The sequence below is a fragment of the Polyodon spathula genome, chromosome 22 (assembly GCF_017654505.1).
Source record: "Polyodon spathula isolate WHYD16114869_AA chromosome 22, ASM1765450v1, whole genome shotgun sequence".
Lineage (NCBI taxonomy): Eukaryota > Metazoa > Chordata > Actinopteri > Acipenseriformes > Polyodontidae > Polyodon > Polyodon spathula.
In genome coordinates, this window is record NC_054555.1 from 4668581 (window position 1) to 4691037 (window position 22457).

General features: G+C 37.6%; 1 protein-coding gene across 3 annotated transcripts in view; it reads left to right on the top strand.

Moving 5' to 3' along the window:
* Positions 1-22246, top strand: part of LOC121296999 (glucocorticoid receptor-like) — a 47902-nt gene extending 25656 nt beyond the window's left edge. For 2 of the 3 annotated variants that reach the window (XM_041222994.1, XM_041222995.1), the window contains exons 3-10: positions 11717-11871; positions 14983-15009; positions 17537-17653; positions 18601-18879; positions 19134-19278; positions 19577-19707; positions 20902-21059; positions 21840-22246. In XM_041222994.1, the coding sequence (XP_041078928.1) occupies positions 11717-11871; positions 14983-15009; positions 17537-17653; positions 18601-18879; positions 19134-19278; positions 19577-19707; positions 20902-21059; positions 21840-21992 (1165 nt within the window). In that variant the 3' untranslated portion in view covers positions 21993-22246. The remainder of the gene's footprint in view (positions 1-11716; positions 11872-14982; positions 15010-17536; positions 17654-18600; positions 18880-19133; positions 19279-19576; positions 19708-20901; positions 21060-21839) is intronic. The other variant, XM_041222996.1, reaches the window with a different exon arrangement.
* Positions 22247-22457: the final 211 nt, after the last annotated feature.

The following is a 22457-nucleotide window of genomic DNA, read 5'->3' on the forward strand; positions in this document are numbered from 1 at the left end:
GTGAACAGTACAGTGTATCTTTAAAAAATGTATGTGATTTCACTAATGCATCAGCTGCTGTCAAGAGAAAAAAAATCAATAACCACATTCTGTCGCATGTAGTTTGGAATTCTAAGTTTTTATTTATAATTCATTGATACACTTTATTAGAAAAAAGTGTTATGCTGTATATTTTAAGGTAGTGCAAGTGTGATTTTGATGGTCTGTTGCTGTAATTTAAAGCAGTAGTTTCAGTGGAGTACTATATTCAAATGCAGTACATCACTGTTAAGAATAAGTTAGAATCCAGAAATTATTAAAGCTGGAATTAAGGTAATATAGCAGTACATGACAATGCGATCGTCAGTATTCATGTTTTTGAAGCAGATTTTTAAAGGAAAAGGGTTGGACCTGGAGTTAAAAGCCAGCTTCATTAGTCATACAGTTCTGGTAGCCTTAGCCCTGCTATTTCATTGTCATGTCTGAGTGCTTAACACAAAGCTTCTGTTGATAGTCGTACAGTATACTGTACGTATTAGTGTTCCTGAAACTGCCACTTGCACTGTGTGTGCCAGGCTGTATCAGAAACCATTAATTCTGTGGGCTGCACATCCTGTGTTATCACGGTGTACCATATCACCTCTGTTAGGAGCACAAGCTCCAATAGGCTAACATATGTAAAGTCAAGTTTTCATTATTGATATTTTGTACAGTTTGGCTGGACAGACACTGGACATTGTAATGCAAGACAGTAGGCATATCGCAAAAAAACAAAGAGTGACGAGTTAGGATAGCATTCGTACTCTTAATATTAACCCCTTCAAATAATCATTGACTAATTTTAAATTAATTTCTTCACGGCTGTATATGCAATAATAGGGTAGTCATTATCATTGGTGCTCCAGCATTAATGTGCCCAATGAGCACGTAACCTCATTAGAGTAACAAGTAAATTGTATTTGGTGGTGACAAGAACCAGCATCATTCTTGATTGGTGTTGTAAAAATGCTGGAATAAATTGGATCTTAGCAGGAGTGAACCCAGCCTCTGGGGGGGGGGGAAGTGAAAAAACATGCAGGGTGTTCAGTTCCACTTACTGTAATACCTCTTGCTGTATTTATGTTTTTCAAATTGGAACCAAATGGCAAGGGGAGAAACAAATAATCTGGATGGGTTTTCTTTCGGGAGCAAAGGAAGCCTGTCTCTGAGGGCAAGTTTCTTGCTTTTGTGTACTGTGCTCTGTAATCCCCAAATGTACTGCACTTTTACTGTAGAACAAATGGTGTTCTCTGGGGTGTTTGTAACATTGCAGTGCCCTACTGTAATACTACTGCAGAGTGCTACTGTAACAGTCTGTGAAACATCTAAAGCACCAGCTCTGACCTGCAATTTATTGGAGCTTTGCAGAAACCTCATCCCAGTTATGTAAAATACAGATTTCTGCACAATATACTCAACCTTTATATTGATCATCACCTGTTTCTCTGAATTTTTTTTGGAATGTTGTTTCTAAGCATTGTGGAATAAGGAATAGCTTGATCTGTGTTCTGTATTACCATGTCCATATCATTAACAGGGTCCTAGTACAGTAGATTTCATTAGTAAGGCAGGAATAGCTGCTCTCAGAGTGGAGACTGTGGAGTAACATTATTCAATATTCACTTTAATAACTTGGCATAGTAAATCCATTTAACAGAATACAAATAGCTGGCATGCACGAAAGAGATAGAGCAGGTGACCCATGACAGGATTTACATTACTTGCACAACTTTACTTATTTAAGCAATAAACTGTGAGATGTAGGAGTAGCTCTGGGGAACAGGCATGTGTGTTTATCACAGTAATGATGGAAATATTCCAGTCAGACCCTCGATCTGCAGATTTTTTGCTGATGGTGGTGGTTGTGTTTTTTTATTATTATTTTTTTATTATTATTTATTTTAATTTAATACAAGGGATGACTGTGCTCTGGCAGTAATTCTGAAAAATGTGAGAATAATTTAGAAATGACTTGGTACGGATTGAGATAAACCAAATGCAGTGTAAATGTGTTATATTTATACCCAAGTGCTATTTGTACATTTTTTTTTTTTTTTTTTTTTTATATTTAAAAAATTTCAAATAAAGTTCCAGTCATCTGGGGTACGATCTTTTAACCTAAACGCCAATACATCTACAGTTGAAATGTAGAAGATTAAGACAAGAACATAAGCTATTTAAAATTAGTATATAGCTAAATAGGTTTGAGCAGGGTCACTATTTATATAGGAAGAGCAGCTTTTTTTTTTTAGCAAGAATATGCAGTATTACAAACCTAATGCACAAGAATTGAGACATTTTCTCTAAAGACCTTTGTTGCATGCAGTGAAGAGAGCTACATTGTGTGCAGCTGCAGCAGTCCCTACTCTTTATTCTATCCAAAAAGTACTGCCTATGCCCTTGAAACTATTGCAGTTGGAGCTCCTCCAAATAACACGTCACTTGTTCAGTTTAGAAATGTGTCCTTGTCTTGATTTCTAAAATGGGAGCAGAAGCCATTTCATTGAGAGAGGTCTTCGGTTTCATCGTCCTTATCCATGATGTGTTACAGTTGGCTTGAGGGAAAACTAATACGACAAATGTTTTTGCTATTGACTTCATCATTGTAGTGAGTGCACTAACCAGAACGTTTGTATGCTTGACTTGGGCCTCGTACAGACACACTGCGGTTAGCGTGACAATCGTATTAACAAGCTGCACTTGCTGTGGTTGTTTGTTGTACGCAAACGCCTTTCGTTACTGTTTAAACCAACAACTGAACTCAGACCATCATTACACGACATTCGATAGGTCTGTGTGGTGGCAGGGTGTGTTTTTGTTTTTGAGAGCTCGTCAAGCACAGCTATGCTCTTTTCTGCAAAACCAGCAGAGACGCCGTTTTGCTTTTTCTGCACTTCTAAATATAGTGGTGATGATCTGCAGTAGCATGATGCTAGATCGAAACATTTTGATCGATCTTCTGACCAGAAGACTGGTGGGTACGACTTGAGTAGTCTCCAAATGACTGGATTAAAAATGTGCGCATGTCTAATGTCTTTGTCATTTACTGAGACCTTTCCTGGAGTTCCAAAACACACAGATGAGATGTTCGGTATCAGTGGAAAAACGAGCTGCGGTCACACTGTGGCATTTAGCCTGCTTAGCCTGGACCCCTTTCTCAGACCAAACATTTATTCCATTTTTGGGACTTCTTTGGACAAAGTGAGTCACTGGTCGGTAGCCATGTTTATCACACGAAAATGTCTGATAATACTACTACTACAGAAATATACCGAGCACCTACTGCTGTTGTTTTAACACACACACACACACAACTGCTGCACATTAACTAACCAAACTGATTTAATAACTGAACTCACTACTTTTTCTGAACAGGATTAACTAGTGCGGTTGCCCTTTGCAACCAAACTGTATGTCTACTTAAACCGTATTAAGAGCAAAAGTTGACCTTGCAACCACATTTAGGCTGTGTGTGTGTACAAGCCCTTAGTTTCTTAAATGTTTTACCTTAGAGTTTCTGATTTGAAGTTGTGGATGATACACTTGCCTTGACCCTTAACCCTTGCTCATTGCTGATAACCCTATGTTGCATGGCATGGGTCCAGAAACTGCAAAAATGGTCAAACTTAACCTCAGCAGAATTATCTGGTGGCCATTTTCATGATATGCTATTGGTTTCTCAACCATAAATGACTTAAGATGAGGAGAAACGTACTGCATATAATGATAGGAATTAGGACCATGGTAGAAAGTTTTACAGAACTATCCTCCCAGTTGAACGTTGGCAGTATGCATTGCACACCCTTTTGTTATTTTTTGTCATATATACTGAAAGAGGAGTGCAGTATACTCAGGTAATGATGTTCTAATGGCATTTTTGATAGGATAGTTCTCCAAAATGTGTGCATTATACAAGAGGTGTGTTATTCATTGAACGTAATTATGAATTATACACAGAGTATGCCTTATTCGTTGGGTGTGCATTCAGATTACCACGTCTACAACAACATAGTAAGCACATGTAGCATACTGTTATTACAATCATCATCATATTATTGCAAGACTGAAAGAGACTTGACGTCTAGACATAACATCCCCCTCTAGGAAAGTCATCACTTCCCTTTAGGTAAGCTGATGTTTTTACCAGCTTCAGAGACTTGTATAGTACGATTAGAGTAGGTCATATTTAAATAATTGAGGCTCAGGTCACATAACCAAGTGTGGAGCTGTCTGTCCTAGAGAATCACATTGCTGTGGAGTAAAACAATGCACGACTAATCCCGCAACACATGCCTGCCCTAATGAAATACTGTGGGGCTGATATAAGGGTACGTTTTTCACCTAGCGTTGTGCACCCACTATCAAATTAGCACTTTTGCTGTCATTAATCCATTTAAAATGATATTCAAATAAAAGAAAAGAGCATGGAATTGGGCGGGGATCTGGAATACTTAGCGGGCACAAACATTATAATGAGATGTAAGGATTTTGCCTTGCACTTGTCAAATGCTTACCCTCCAAAAATGTGTAAAACCACACACCTTCAGAGACCTGTCATTGGCATCAGGATGGCTGCTGTGGTACACTTCCTGATGCGGCGACGCTTGGCTTTTGTTGAAGACAGGCAGGAAAACCTTCAGAGAAGGAGGGCATAACAGAGAAGACCACTCATTGTCAACCCCAGTGTTTGGAATGCCGGAGAGTGCGGTGGTAAGGCGTTATCATCTCACTTGGCAGGTCTGGGTGGAGGTTTATGCCTCTTTGGTAGTATAACTGATGATGGATGAGGCTTTTCCAAATAACTCAATTTCATGCTGAGTCACCTCAGCCGTAAGGACTCTCAGCTACTCCTCGGAAAACTTTTATTTTATTTTCTGTGCGCCAAGAGGACTTTGCTGCCCTTCATCAGACATATATGTTTTTGCTTGGTTGATTTTCGTGCTGCACAAATCCCATACAGCGCCTGCTGCTCGCTGTACTCCTAACTCATCTCGCCTCTGGGCAGTAAGTGTGGTCGTTAAATGGTCCGATGCACACGCGGCGCTCATTGCGACCCTCATTGTCATGATTGCAGCTCATTATTTGTGTGTTTTGAGTAATTTGCGTTGCTCTTAAGCTTACATAGGCCACAGTGCAAAATAATTGCCTGGCTGCTAGGCGATTTGAATTTTGCAGCCACAGTTGTTTGCATTGTGCCTGTCCTTGCATCATGCCCTGTATCTCATGCCCTGTATTTCATGCCAAATGGCTTCTAAGAACTCCTAAGACACTCCTAGAAACCTTATTTTTATCGTTATATTCTTAAGCAATGTGTTCACAGACTGGGGAATTGTAATGACAATTAGTCAAACTGTAGTTTTCTAATTGGTACGAGTTTGCCATGATCTAGGTCTTTCCTTAACATCTGGGTGAGTAAACATTACAAGCTAAACACTCATTAATTCATATCAGGCTGATTTTGTTTTTAATTTGGTTGAAGTGTTTAAACGAATATTAATTTGGACTGTCACAAGCAAAATACTTGCTTGTGACAGTCCAAATTAACGTAACAATGTATTTGTAAGTACACAGCAGCCCCTTGTATAGCTGCCAGTTATGGTATATAGAATATTATATGCTGACTATAATCAGCTGAAACTTTTTTTTGTCCTTTCAGCTTATGTTTAAGCAATGATATATTTAGATTGGTATCTGTTATAGATGTTTTAATAATGTGTCAGCACTTAGCCTACTCAAGTAATATCCTAGAAGAACGGCTGCGTGATCATCTCATGATAACCTAATCAATCACCCTCTTTTTGTTTTGTTTTTTTTGCTTCTGAGCTAGTCTTTAAGGTTCCCAAAGTAGATAAGAACTGAAGAAAAGTTATGGGTGAGAGGAGGCTGTTCAACCACTATGACTGAAAAAACCACAAGGTTTAAACATGCAATCCTCAATAGTTTTGAGTGGAATCCTGAACACATTCATTTCTGTGGTCTTGCCTAAATAAAAGCACAATGCCTGGAAAATCTGGGGCGACCTTTTTGGGCCTGTAAATCAGATTTAATGTCAAAACATGTCAACAGCCATGCTCATTGCAAGAAAAATATAGCCCAACATCACAGTAACATGATCCAGCTGTTGCTGAAAAGCTCTCTAGGTCTCTGCTTTCAAGGCAGTGCATTTTAAAACCCTATCCCCTGGTAAGCATACTTACATATATATATATATATTTATAATATAGCAGGATTCAATTTTTGTTCTCGCTTTATTAGGAAAAACCTGTGTTTTTGGACACAGAGAGTCCTCTTAAAAGAGAATTTTCCGCTCTGTGTACACCATATACCATATATAACACACATACATACACACCCATGTGTTGTGTGTGTATAAATATTATAATATATATATATATATATTATATATAATATATATATACAGTATATATACGTCTAGTTGTGTCGGTTTGGAATTATGCAGATACAGCCAAATGTCGCACCTGTGTGTTTTAAAATTTTTCGTAAACCAAAAGCATTCATTGGAATATATATATATATATATATATATATATATATATATATATATATTATATATATATATATATATATATATATATATATATATATATATATATATATATATATATATATATATATATATATATATATATATTTTTTTTTTTTTTTTTTCTTTATTGGGCTGTTTTTTAATCCATCTAGTTAAATGCAACTCCACACACTGTCATACAGTAAGTAGTGCAACATGATTTGGCAACTCATATCTGATAAATGTTTTTCATAGAATGGAGCAGCATATAACCTTTAGTAACCTTTAGTTTTCTGCTTAGACTTCTTCATAGAATTCATACAAGGAGTTGTACACTTGAAAGCTGCAATAGTCGATTTTTTCTCTGACACGGATAGTCGATAGAAAGAAAAGGACACCCTGTTAGATGTGTTTTACTTGTTTCTTTTAAGTAAACCCTATTTTGTTGTGCTCGTTTGTAACAGAGACGTTCGCAGTATAAATGGTTTGCGGCCTTCATAACTTCAAAATGTTCTTTCTTGAACCAAAAACATTATTGCTGTGCTTGTTTTCCCTTATTGTGCTAAAGAATGTAGCCTATATAAATGGCCATATTACCAACACACGCTACACGCTATACGTTAGCATGAAAATAATGTCTTTCTGCAGCACTTTAAGGTGTAACTTTTGCATATTTAGCAACAAAATAATGTCGTCCCCCCGTCCACCCCCCCCATGTATTAAGGGATTCTATTTCCAAAGAAAGATTTTTATATTGCGGGTATCAGTGCTATCTGATTTCAGGTATAGAAATCAGACCATTCTGTGCAGTTTAAGCTGTTGCAAGACGGGTTCTTCTGTGATCTCAATTAAGCACAACTGAGCTTAAAAAGACAAATCCGGAGTGAAAAACTCTCTCCTAGCACTAGTTCTCCTTGTGGTTTGTGCACAAATAACAAATGATCTTTGAGGAATTTCAGAAGATTCGCTCTAGCTTGTAATTTCTATGCAGAAAGAAACATTCACACAGGGAAGGCAGTGATGGTGATGTAATGTTTGTATAACAGTAATGAGAGAGCAGACGATTCTCAGAGCTTCTCCATTGAGAGAACATTTAGTATGGTAATTAACAGTATGTCTCCCATATAATGAACCTGAATATACATGCTGGCGGAAAGTCATAAGAGCAAGTATCACTCCATGTATTTATGTAGAAAACTGTGTCTCCTACTAACAGGTGGTACAGCAGCTGTGCTACAGTAACTGACTGTCTACTTTGTAATTTGTGTAAAAAGCCTTGCTTCTATTAGGAATAGCCTCACACTCAATGCAGCACCAACTTGCTAAGTTTTAAATTCCCAGAAAAAGTCAAGAATGCGTAAGGGGGCACACATCATGTATTATATTTCTTGTTCAGTCCTGCTCCTAATTTGACCTCTTTTCCCAGCCAAACAATTCCAGTGTGCCGATGGAGAATTGAGCTGTATTTGATAGTTAGCAGGAACAGTACTCTGCTGTTAAACTCAGCAGAGTTGTATACTTTACTGCTGATTTGCCTCTGCGTGTGAAAATCTTGTCAAGATACCAGTATGCAGGTCGCACAAAAATTCCTGCCAGGCAAAGTTAAACCCTTTCACCTTCAACTATTTCTGATGTAGTTTTCTGTCTAGAGCCAAGCAATGAAATGCCATCAGTGTTGACAGTCTCCTGTGCCTATTGCATTACGTTATTTAGAGACTCGTGACTGCTTCTGTCCAGTGCACCGTACAGTGTTTGAGAAGGGACTGCAGTGCAATATCAGAAGCAGACTATTCCTGATGCAGGGCGACACACTGTGTTTAAGGTAGGGGAGGTGGAGGTTGGGGGTTAGGAGGGTGTCTTGTCATGAATGGCAATGTGTTAACTTTTTAATAATAAAGTGGCGTTACAAGAATTTAGTATTGGAGGGGTGAATGTTTTTAAGAAACAGAGAGCCACATGGGATCAGTTCCCAGAAGGGTCTTGCTTGTGTTACAGGAGGTGAAGAAAACACAATACGTCAGGAGCTGGAATCAAAAACCCTGCTGTCATCAGGACATGTGATCAAGCACACAGATGGTTCATGACTGTCACAACTGTTGAATTTACTTGTTAAAAACAACAACAACACAAATCCATATCTGTTTTTTTCCTCTCTTTTTTTTATCTAGTTCTCACTAATAGCCTCTACAAAGAGAGAGCCTTCAAGGTAACCTTGTTACAGCAAACCTGATGTCATGTTTTTAGTTCTTTTTGCTCATTTCATCGGCTATGACATGAACTTTGTTTGTATGTTTGTTTAAAGGCAGGCATCAGAGCTAGAGATGTCAGAAGTTCCAGCTATGCTACGTTCGTTAAGTTTTCTTCTTAATTTTGAGAATGTGTCTTTGCTTTGTCGGCACATGGAACATGGTTTTCTCAGGTGCTGTACCTGAGCTGTGTTTTACCTGAAAAAGGTCAAGGCTTTTGCTTGTACTGTAGGCGTGTCATGCCATACTGCACAATGCTTCACTGTGGGTGGTACTCCCTATTGGATGATGTGAAACAGAGCATTCTGGGTATAGAACAGGTGCACACAGCAGAGCAACTGAATCTTTTAAACTAATCAACAATCCCTCCCTGTCCGACCAACCGAACAAACAGATTTTATGTGGTAGTCATTGTCATAAAAGGCAATGGCAATAGCATGATCTACATATCATAATGCTCAGAACAGAACAAACTGTTTTATATACAGTGTCAATGTGATCGTCATTCTTTTTGTTTGTGTCTATATAATTCCAATCTTGGGAGACAGTGTTCCAAGTGGAAGGCTGGGAAGGTATGTATAAAATCCCTGAAATTGATAACATTATTTTTTTTTTTTTTTTTATTAGAGTTTTAACAAAGAAAGCAAAACAAAGTAGAAATGTTAACCTTGCGTTGAAAGCAGAAGTTGAGGGTTTCTGTTGCAACGCGCCCTTTGTGCATTGAGCCCTTTTTTATTTTTTTTTTTTTTTTTTGCATGTAAAAAAAATGGTTTTTCAGGTTGGGGTCTGAGCACAAATTGGGAAGTAAATCAATTTCTCACTTTTAAATATACTTTTATTCACTCACAGAATAGTCTATAATCTCAATTTATATTTTGTGACACTCCAGCTTTCATTTCAGACAAAACCATTTTTTTTTTTAGGTGTTAAAAGAAAGCCACATTGTTATGACACACCAGGGTGGTTTTCAATCTTTTGTCAGCCACTGTGTCATATCAGGACTGCAGGTGCAGTAATGCAATTTTATTTTGGTTTACTTCATTCAGAAAGCAGTAGTTTGCTGTACAGGGCTTTTCAAGTTTCAATTAATACTGCATTACAGTAGATTGCTGTTTGTACTTTGTGTTAAACAGTGAGAATGAGTTACAGTCCCATGTCTATCAATGTAGTGTAATCTATACTTGGTTTAGAGGGGTTTTGTAAAGAAATAAATGCAATGTACTTTAAGTGGAATTGATTGGTTTGATTGACATTAAAATGTGTAAATACTTACCATTGTGACCCTTTTTTAAACAAAGAAGTTTTGACTCTGTGTTAAATCAACAACTATCTTTGTGTGGATGTTTTTGGTTGTCTAACAGCCTGGACTGAAGGTTGTGCCAGCAATGTGGTTTTTCTACTTTAACAGGTCTGACAGTCTGTAGAGCCTTCAAAGAGTCTACAGTCTGCTCCGATCATGATCAGCTCCTGGAAAATGCGTGTGAGGAGGAGTCAGGGCCGATAAGAGTGTAGCTGACAGACCTGGGGACTAGAGAGCCTCAGAGCAAGAGAGCTGAGGAACTGTGATGCAGAAAGGAGAAGAATGTGCAGTAAAGCTGTGCTGTTTTAAATAAGCATCAGGTCAACATACTGTACAACTAACCACAAGCACACAGGGGAGGGAAGATGAGACTGCAGGAGCTGTACTGTGCAGTAAGAAATAGTCACGCCTCCCATGTCACGGAGTGGACCATGCCCATAGGTTCTTAAAACGTTTGCAGGTGCAAAACCCCCATAATAATAATAATAATAATAATAGTAATAATCATGTTTAGCAACTGTAAAGTTGCGTAACTGAGAGATGTATAAAAGCACACACCTGCAGAGACAGACCTGTCATTGGGATCAGGATGGCTGCTGTGGTTCACTTCCTGATGCGGCGATGCTTGGCCGTTGTTGAGAAGAGGCAGGAACACGTTTGGAGAAGGGAAAGACGAAGAAGACCCTGCATATTCAATCCCAAGGTCACTTTGTTTGGGATGCTAGAGGATGCAGTGCTAAAGCATTACCTCACTCCACAGGTCATCCTAGACCTAATAGCTGAATTGAGGGATGAGTTAGACCCCCGTGTCAATCTGGGGACCGCTATCCTTGCATATGTGAAAGTGCTGAGTTCTCTGCACTACTTTTCCACCATTTCCAGTGCTAGGCAAATGCTGAAAAGGGCAGGCCGATACATATCATTTCCTAAGGATACTCGCATACCTGATATTGGGTGAGGCTTTTCCAAACAACTTTGTTTCATGCGGAGTAACCTCAGCCGTATGGACTTCCAGCTCCTTCTCAGAATTTTTTTTTTTTTTTTTTTGGCCGTGCACCACAAGGACTTTGCTGCCATTCCTCTGACATTTATATATTTTTTTGCTTTGTGTTTTCGTGCTCCACAAATGTCGTACAGCAAATACTGCTCTCTGTAACTCTGCAAGCGCGACCACTAAATAGACCGATGCACTCATTGAGACCCTTGTTATTATAATTCCGGATCATTGTTTGTTCGTGTTGAGTTATTTGAATTGCTCTTAAGTGCGAAATAATGGTCTGGCCGCAATGCAATTTTCATTTTGTATCCACTGCACCTATACTAACTTAATAAACACCCCCTTAATGTTGTGTTTATTAATTTGTTTTTCTTTTCTTTTCTGATAGTGATAGGACTTCAATGCTAGTAGATTCTAGCCCCCACTGTTCAACCAAATGAATTTCTTTCTTACAAAGCTAAACTAGCAGGGACATTACAGCCACATCTCAAAATAAAATAGTGGAAATAAAAAATATTTTGTATGATATTTTATTTATTTATTTTGTATGGTGTACTATTTAAATGTTCAAATGCTGATTCTGTGTTCTTGTGTCTGAATTCCTGTGTCTCTTCTGTTTCTGTTTTCAGCTCTATGAGTCGGCAAGATGCTGGTTCTTCTCCTGCAACGTCCACCAAGTCTACTCACAAGACCTGTCTCGTGTGCTCGGATGAAGCCTCTGGGTGCCATTATGGGGTCCTTACATGTGGGAGCTGCAAAGTGTTCTTTAAAAGGGCAGTAGAAGGTAAGGTGTTTTGAATGTGCCCATTTGTATATGTTGTATTTGTAGGTACAGGCTTCACCAGCTGTACAAGAATGCCAGTTTGGCAAGAACTTTGGCAAGGAATTGCATGTTTTTCTTGTATTGTTATTCTAAACATGGAAGGGGTTGGTACAGTAATGTTCTGGTTTTTTCAGAACAGACTCCTGAAACTTGAAACACCATAGTGGGACCGAGCACAATAAATTAATCTTTAAACTGGTATCCTGGGGAAGGAAGAGCCGAAATGACAAGTTTATAATAATAGCTCAAGGGATGTATTGCATGTTTTAAGTGCAGAAGTTTTTAGATATAAAATGTTTTATAAGGTAAGCATTAGGGGTGTAGTGCAGGAAAAAATAAAACCTGGTCTATTTTTGGATGCTTTTTGAAGATTGCTGTATTAGAACTAGACATGTACTCAAGGGAGAAGTGGTTTGTGCATATTAATAAAATAATTGGTCCAATTTCTGTGGTAGAAAACTCAAGTTTTTCTGTACAAGCACAGATGCATAAAGCAATCAAAACAAATCGCTGCCTTCAAAAACATAACTGATTTAAACAACAATCAACAATGTTGGCCCTCTACCCCTACAAATTGTACAACTAATGGATGTTTTGGAGTTTTGTAGAACACCATCACAACTTGACTTAGTTTTACATAGATTTTGTCTTTTTTTATTTTTTATTAAAGAGTAAGTAGTGGAGTTCCGAAAAGTTATATGTCCATACGTGTTGCTCAAACTGTTTAAATAACATACCTGTAATTTTTCTGTTCATTTTTAACATCCTGACAACTTTTTACACTATATCTTTTTAAAGTCTGTTACAAAGCTCTTTCCAAAGTGTCCACTCTAGTGCACTGTTAGTGTAAGGGTTATTGACCACATTGTCAAACAGGTAACACAGCAATAATGATCTATGATGTGATCGGGAACTTAAAGCCAAAACAATTGTTGTTTGTTTGTTTTTTTTGCAGTGATTTTGAGGACTGATCTCAAACCCTAGTGCAGTACAGCAGCCATTTTGAAAAAAAAGCTTTGCAACAGACTTTGAAGTTAGTTCTAAGTATAAAAAAGTTGTCAAGATGTTAACAACGAAAATAAAAATGACAGGGCCATTATTTAAAGTTGTAGCAACACGCGAGGACATATAACGCTGTATCTTTCGGAACCCCGCTACTTACTCTTTAAGAGATGATTCTTAAGGCTATGCACGCTGTCCTCTAAAATCCAGTAATGAGATTATCAGATGGCATGCAAATGACTGTGCTTTGTTTGTTTAAATGTGTTTATACAGTACATGAATGTCCTAAGAGTATTGTTTCCCTTTACAAATGAGGCACTTTCCCAAAAGAGACCCTGGAGTTAGTTACAGCAGCATCCCTTTGTTACACAGCACACTGCTTCCACTGCAGGTGTATTGCATCAACTTCCACAGGAGCAGAGACAGTTGTCATTTAAAAGACAGCCCCTCTCAAACAACAACCTCTTTGTTGCTTATTTTATACAGTTTCATTATTTGAATTCCTCTCACAAAAAAAAAAAAAGAAATCATTTAAAGTAAGACCCAAGACTGATTTTGATGGGTCCTTGTTTTTTGCTTTTTCTTAATGAAATCCAGTTTTTATTTGGTACTTTTAGCGTTTGAACCAACACCAACACCCCTTAAGCTCTGCAGTGGCTTTGGCAAGGTGCTTTAGCACTGCAGGTGATGCATTGTTAGGATTTCTAACAATATAGAGGGGGTTAATTATGATGAGTAAGTAGAAATAACGATGGGGATCTAAAAAGATAGTCTTGCATGTCTTATGTGAAACCTCTGGAACTCTTACTAGATTCAGAAGAAAAATATGTAGCTGTTTGAAAGAGCAAAGCTAAAATGTGTGGTGCATGCCAACCCATGTGACTGCATATAAAACCCCATCTGGAGAACAGATTTAGATCTTCACAAACAGGTTACTTTAATCATTCCTCTGTGCAACGCCATTCACTTTTACCCACTTCATTTCCCCTACACAGTTGGACCAGAGTCAGTTTTTTGTTGCAGGTTTATATAGATTGTAACATTAACTAAAACCAGTTGTTACGATAAAAAAAAACACTGCAGCCAACATTATTAAATCTGTGGAAATGTAGGTGAACCTTCCTATCTGTTTTGTGTCACACATTTTTACATGCGCTTACATGGTGAACTGTGTAAGTCACAGTGATCTACTTTCTTTCTAGTAATTCAGTAGTTTAAATTCATTTGGTGACGTTAGAATGTAAGTATTGCAGTTTTTGTGAGTCTACAGAACAGTTATAATTCGCTCCTTTGTGCCCTTATGAGAGAACTGGCTTCCTATGAGATTAGTAAGTGAATGGAAAACCAATGAGTCAGTAAGTGTAATAAACTAGGGTACTGGTATCCACAAGGGTTGGGCAGACCCAGGAAGATTCCAGTTGTTTGCTGAACACCGTGAAGGTAAATAAGTAGATTTAAGTTGAGAATGACAAAAAGGGGAGGAAATGATCTGTTGTTTGTATCCCAGAAAGCTTTCTTTTAATCAAAGCATCAAACAAAGAAGGGAAGAAAAAAAAAACTGTAAATGAACTTCTGAGGAACTTTGCCCAGCTTTTGAGTTTGGTAAAAACTGATCATCTTCTTTGTCTTCTGTCTTCTTTGTATGAGTGAAGTGAGCACTGAAGTAACCCAGTGTAGGTGGGTGCAAGTGATGTATGCACCCAGATGATGTTTATGTTGTGATTTGATGCACGCATGATCAGAAGGCTTAACCCAAACTTTCAAATTCCAATGCACAGTCAGTAGAGGTTCATGTTCAACCTTGAAATAAATAGAGCATCCCTTTGTAAGTGTGAAAAGTAAAAATATATGTATAATCTCAAAAATAACAGATATGATTCAGGATGTACAGGTATAGTACAAATGCTTGGAATATGTGCCAGAAAAAGTCCAAAATAAATGTAATTTTTAATTCCTATCATCTCAATGTGATTCTTTTTTCTTACTTTCTAACAGTAAGACATCCTTTATTATCGCTGTTATTTTTGTTTCCCCACCCAACCCCTTTCTCCTGTTCTCACGTTGATGAAGGATGGAGGGCTCGGCAAAACATGGATGGTAAATAAAATATTTTAACTCAATCATTTTGTTACTTAATCAGAATTAATGGTCTACAGTAGATCCGTGCTTTAGAATGCATGGCTGTGATTATTTACTGTGAAATGCATTCCACGTTTTGTTTCTTTTTGGTGCTGTTTTGCATCTTCTTAAGGACTCATATTTAGATTCAGGGTTTTTAGAAACCGTTTTTGGAACACATTACAGTACACACATGATGACTCATTTCTACCCATGCCAATATAAAGATGTTATGTGGTGATAACAACTATGAATTCCATTTCCTCTTCGCAGAAATTAGGAGTTTATTTTCTGCGTCGCTTTTATTCTGTTAAAGTTGGCCCTTTGTATAGAGTCACAGTGTTTAATCATCTATTTGTGCGCACTTTGAATGAGTTGTCTTAAATTCCTACCATGCCTGCGTTTGTTTTATTGTTTACTCATTTAAATAATAACCACATAAACTGTGTGTTTCTATATACTGAATGCTGCTGTACAACAGAGTATTGATCACAGTACGTATATTGTATAATAACCATATTTTAAACGGTAGCATTGTAATTTAAATTGTCACAGAATAGATTTCTGAGCAGTCTCCTCTCTTGTTCTCCTCCAAGTGTGCTTCTCAGTGTCAGTGCAACGAATTATAAAATGCTTATCGGTGGTGCTTGGCTCCTTTGTGTTGGTCCATTAAAAATGTCTTGCAGTATATAGAAAATCTGCTTTGTTTAAAAAAAACGAAAACAAAACGCTGTTATATAATTAATTATATTTCCACTGTTATTTATTTTGAGCAACATGCAGCACACAAGAAGTTTATATCTCAGTACTTATGATGGTTTCGTGGATGTTGAGTTTGATGTAACACTGCACATTGTGTTGGAAAACAGATAACGGTATTCCATTGAAGTAGAGCATACTATGGGGTTGTGACGGCCGGCTCTCCAAAACAGACCCGCTTGGGTACTTTTCCCTTCAAAAATCACAATCCACACACAAAATTGAAAGAGAAATAGCGCTGTTGCGCACTTTTAATTACAAAAAAAAACAAACAAAAAGACAAAACAAACACCTAACTCCTTCGGAGTACTGACTAAACATTCGTTTTAAGTTCCTAACTAGCTCGCAGGACGGATACGCCATTTACCTGTCAAAAAAAAAAAATACACAAATAATGACACAAGCTGCACACAATACCTTTCTCAAAACGACTGCTCACACACACAGTCAGGCTCCTCACTCAGCAGCAGCCCTGAGCAGACTGGCTGCCTCTCTTAAATACCCTGCACCTGGCTCTAATTTACAATTACCACCAGGTGCAGGGGATAACTAAAGAATAAAACAATTAAACAATTAACAATTAAACAATTAAACAATTTAAAACCCTTAGCCCATTCACCCAAAAGTGCATTTTCACATGTTTTTAAAGCAGGGAGGATTTTAACCACCTCCCTACTATCTCACAGGGGTTAATGTGCAGTATAGGGACCTGTGCATTTCATGTGCATAAACAGCCTTTCACTTCCAGTCCTTGGTTCAGATTCAGCCTGTAAATCAGTTTAATCCTCAGCATCAGGAGGGGAGGTCCCCTGTGCGCGACTGTATCCTGTGATGTCATTGTGTCATCTATCATGAGCACTGAATTCACAAAACGCATCCAAATATGTTGTCCCAGCGTTGACACTGCATGTCATCCTCGTCCCTGTGTCCCCCTTATTAATTCATATCATCGGTGAAAGTGTGTTTGCTTCGCAAAGGGCTGCCCAATCCTGTCGGGTTCTTACACTGAGAATGCAGGACCAGTCCACCGTAATCTCTTTGAATAATAATAACTAGAAGTTAGAATCAGAATAGTTTGGATGCAACAGCAGCTTAGTAATGTACAGCAATAGCACTGATTGCAAATATTATATAGTTTTTTAGACTTTTAGATGTCTTTATTGGCCTCCCTTGTTCTTTTGCTGCCCAGCCTTCTTAGTTGGGGATGCTGTCCCCTATGGTGCAGATTGTGGTGTTTTATGGGATCTGACAGATCTCAGTTTCTCTTTACTTACCTGTTAGACCTCTGAAATCAGGAAATACTTGTGTGGTTTATTCCTGATTGATTGTTTCTTTGTAAAGAAGCTCATGAGTCGAGCAGAAATAGAAAGTGCACAAGTTCAATTCATTACAAGGCAAACAAATCATTCCTCATAAAACAAACTAACGAAACACATTTGGTTTTAATGCAGTTGTTTCTGACCTGATTTGCCCATGAGTGTTGCTTCATAATGTGACGGAAAGGGTCATTTTAAATGTCAGTTGTTAGTCATAGCAGATCGTGAGATGCCTTCAGATGAGATGTACATGTTAACAGGCTGACGTGGAATAAACAGTATAGCTGCTGCTCGTCCATGCAATTAGTTTCTGCTATTAACTCCATCTCTGGGATCTAATTCTGATGTGGCCAATTGCTATTGGATGCTGTGTAATCCTCTATGATAGTACTGTTGACCAAACTGTAAGTATCTTTTGTTTTTTCTCCTAGGACAACACAATTATTTGTGCGCTGGGAGAAATGACTGCATCATCGACAAGATTCGCAGGAAAAACTGCCCTGCGTGCCGGTTTCGGAAGTGTCTGCAGGCAGGGATGAACTTAGAAGGTAAAATAGCTACCTTAGTAACTTAGCTGCTCTTTCCTGTAACTACATTATTTCTTCCTAGTTTCATGTTACAGTTGTTTTATTCCTTTGCCTTAATACTACTACTTCTACCTGAATAGGAGAGAATGTCTGCAGAAACTCTGCAGCCCAGAGATTAAGGAAAAAATATAAAAATAAGTGATTCCACAGCCAGAACATTAATGACCAGTTTGGTGCTCATTGAAAATAACATCTACCCTCTTCTGTTTGAGCTGTATGTTGTTGTTCACTGAAGGTCATCCCACCTACTGATTTTCTCCAGAATGGCAGCTAATGAATCATGAAACTTCAGTCTGTTGAATGGCCGTCAGTAAATTTGTGTTGGCTGCTGTGTTTAGTGAGCCAGCTCTACTCAGTAACATGATTTACACAGTCTTCTGTACTGCAGATGAAATGCCATTAAAGCAGTCAGTGTATATTAGAAAGGGGTCATTTGTTGGTTTTTGAGTCACAGAACACATTGCAACATTTGTGCAGACACATACAGAGGATCCTCGTAATCCATTAAATGAATACAGGGTTGCATAGTGAAATACACTTTGATCATCTGTTATAGTGTGATTGACACGATCAGTGTGTAAGGGCCCCCATTTGTTTAATGTGCACCCTAAAATTGTAAATAAACAATATAACATCTTTTTGTTTTTGTTGTAATCGTCACTGTTTTTGAAGACACAGGTTCATTTTAAGATTTAAAATGCCACCTTCCTTTTAAGATCACATATAATCTTTGAGAGAATTTTCTTTGGAGAATTCTGTATAGAAATTTTGAATGTAATGCTTTTTATAAGTGAGGCCAGAGCAGTACTGGCAGCAAGATAACTCCAGAACTGTTTCCAGAATGACCTTGTTTCTTGCCTGGGTTCAGTTGAATATTTATAAGCTTATTTACCTTTTTATTTTTTTAGCACGAAAAACAAAGAAGCTCAACAAATTAAAGGGAATTCAGACAACCATTGAGCAAGCAACACAGCTACCAAAGGAGCAGGCACAGGCGTTGGTTCCCAAATCGATGCCACAGCTAACGCCAACCATGCTGTCACTCTTGGAAGCCATCGAGCCAGAAGTTGTCTACTCAGGATACGACAGTACCATCCCTGACACGTCCACACGCCTTATGAGCACTCTGAACAGGCTAGGGGGAAGACAAGTGGTAGCTGCAGTAAAGTGGGCAAAGGCATTACCAGGTTCGAAACCCTTCACACCTATCTGTTAAGAAGCAATCCCTGAAATTGAGAACTGCAGAAAGCCAGCATATTTTGTTTTAATGTCGGTAACGGTAATGCTCCAAAACCATTTATTTTTTTCTTCAGAAATGATCTTGGTCTAGCCTTTCTTTTATGGCATCTAAGAAATGTCTTTTTTCTTTGGTGAAGTTTCTTTGGCTTGAAGTATAAAAAAAATATATATATATTTTAACCAATCCTATTTTCCTATCTAGGGTTTAGAAGCCTGCACCTTGATGATCAAATGACCCTGCTACAGTGTTCCTGGCTGTTTCTCATGTCTTTTAGTCTGGGTTGGAGATCCTACAAGCAGTCCAGTGGAAGCATGTTGTGCTTTGCACCAGACCTAGTCATAAACGAGTAAGTGTCTAATAAGAATGTTTAGGTATAATTTTACAAAAACCTTAAATTTTAAGTTACTGGTAGTACAAGGATTAAGGGTCCTACGCTGATGTATGTACAGTACAATAACAAAGCATTTGAAAAGGAAGACAAAATATCCCCCAATATATAATGAATATGTTGTGTAAAAATAATCTGTTTTACTTTATAGTCAGTGCTGTGAATTGATTTGGATTAGAATCCAGTAGATCTGTTTGAAAAAGAAGTGTGGCTGTCTATGGTAGTTCTAAATGGATTTCTTTTTTCATTGATACAGCGAGAGAATGAAGCTCCCTTTCATCTTTGAACAGTGTGAACAAATGCTGAAGATTTCAAACGAGTTAGTACGACTTGAGCTTTCATATGAGGAATACCTCTGCATGAAGGTTCTGTTGCTGCTCAGTTCAGGTAAGTCTGTTTGATTTGTGATTCTGCATAATAAGGTTTATTTATTTATTTACTTATAGTCAGGCTTGGACTATTTCACTATGTTGTGTTAGTAAAATTTGTACAGTATACTAGTCATTTTACCAGGGTACAATAAATAAACAACTCACTAATGTATATGTGATATTAGGAGTGTATAAGTTTTTGTTTGTTTGTGTTTTGTCAGATTTATTTTTTCTAAATTTTCAAACGGTTTGTGTGAACTCTATGGAGCTCCAGAAGTTGCCCTGCCATAACTTTGGGCGGGGGGCTTTGAACTGCTTCCCCATACTGTTTTGCTTAATCCTTTAACAATAGTACAACAGTGGCCAACATCCTAGAATCTACAAAGAAGCCCATTTCCATTTTGCCTCTGAACGGTTCACTGAATTTAATTTTTTGGTTATCAACAATCTTATCTTGTATTTTGAACTCGCTTAGCCTTTGGAAACCTGCTGCATGAGATGCAATAAAAAAAAAAAAAAAAAAAAAAGGTATTCTATAGCCATTAAACCCTATATGAGCAATGTCTACGGTAATTACACTACTTAAATTGTTCTTGTAAAACGTTCCTGGTTTTATCTTGTCGTTTAACAAGTGTTCTCTCCGTATTCTTAATTACATACTGAATTACATTGCCTACAGTTTGCGGTGCAGTACTTTTGAACAGGTTTTTTTTTTTTTTAATTTACATGTTAATGATTCCTTCAACTTATGTTTTACAACTATGGCCAAATGTTTTTAATCACCTATAATTTTAGGATTGAGACTGTTTAAATAATAAAATATATATATGAACATAATTTAGATATTTTATTTAACATCATGTATTCAAAACTACAAATTGATATTGCAAAAAAAAAAAAAAATCTACAGGAAGCTACAATAGTAGTTAAAGTTAGATTTCGAAATTTGTTTTTCGTGAAGTAGATGGGAAAAAAAAAACTACACAGCGGAATGTGTAATTCCAGATGTTACCGTAACATTCATCATTGCTCATCCTACTTTATGAAGCAAAATTACTTCATTCTATAGTGTGATGCAGAACTTTTGCCCATGACTGTACGCGATTATTGTGTCCATTGGATCCTACCATAGTGTGGGCCCTGATGCAGTTAACAGTTCGAGTGCTGTACCTGGTGTTCTTCCTCATTTGTCCTGCTCTTTCCTCTGCAGTTCCTAAAGAGGGCCTGAAGAGCCAAGGTGTATTTGATGAGATCCGCATGACCTACATCAAAGAGCTTGGAAAAGCCATCGTCAAAAGAGAGGAAAACTCCAGTCAAAACTGGCAGAGATTTTACCAGCTGACGAAACTCCTAGACTCAATGCATGAAGTGAGTAATGGAACATTTCCAGCCATACAAAAACAATTCATAATGGATTAGTTTAATAGTTATTAGCATAGATTAGATTGACTATTTGGAGTAAAAGCTTTGAGACATCAAGCTGAGAAATGTGCAGACTGATACAGACGCATCAGCCCCTTTAAGAACGTGACCCAGACGTAAAACTTTGATCTTTAAAGCACTTTTGCACACTTTTATTAAAAAGTGAACAAACAAACAAACACCTAGCTCTCACTGAGCACTAAGTAAACGTATGCAGGTCCCTGACTAACACGCAGGACAGCTAAGCTGTTTACCTGACATACAACACCAAAGCAAAACACAGGTTTCCAACAGACCTTAACAACGTTCAGCCAGGCTCTTCACTCCACAGCAGCAACAGCAGCCCTGAGCACACTGGCTGCTTTCCTTAAATACCCTGCACCTGGCTCTAATTTACAATGATAGCCAGGTGCAGGGAATAATTAACAATAAAACAGTTAACACAGATAATACAATTATTAAACAACGTGTGCATTTTCACATTTTTTTTAGGCAGGGAGGAATCTGACCCTCCCCCTGCCACCTTACACAGGTTATCGAACCAATAACTATGACGAAAACATTACAGTCATTTATACATGTATGGCAGTGTGCCTGATCACCACTCTCCTTCATGTCCACACTAAATCAGTTTTTTTTTTTTAATTTAGTTTGCTAGTTAATTTTTATTCTGTATTTTTTGTTTTGTCTTCTGAGTTTTTCTAACCTCCTGTTTCTTTTACACAGTTGGTTGGTGGACTTTTAAATTTCTGCTTCTACACATTTGTGAACAAATCACTCAGTGTGGAGTTTCCTGAGATGTTGGCTGAAATGATCAGCAACCAGTTACCAAAATTCAAAGCGGGGAGAGTCAAGTCACTTCTTTTTCATCAAAAATGACTGCCTTACAACATGAAAAATTGCCTTAAATGATCTGTGCTTGTTGTTTCTATCCCTCAAACTGTCATGCTTGGAGTATAATCCTCAATTGATTGTTTAGACACCAGTATGCACTACACATGGTTTACAGATGGTCAGATTGGGATGCTGGCAGATCAGCACTTACAAAAAAAATAATTCATTATACAGTGATTTTGCTTTTAAACTGCTGGAATATTTAATTGGCCAGAAGGAAATATATATATATATATATATATATATATATATTTTTTTTTTTTTTTTTACTTTTTTTTTTTTAAAAGAATATTTTGTATAGTTAAACTACAGTATAAGATATGATTTTATGCATGCAAACGGATAGAAATTTACAATTGTATATCAGAAAAGGGAAAAGCGGTGCCTTTTTTTTCCCTTTTTTTAAAGCTTATGCTGTCCTGATTTTAGCCATTTTTGTATGCTTTCCTT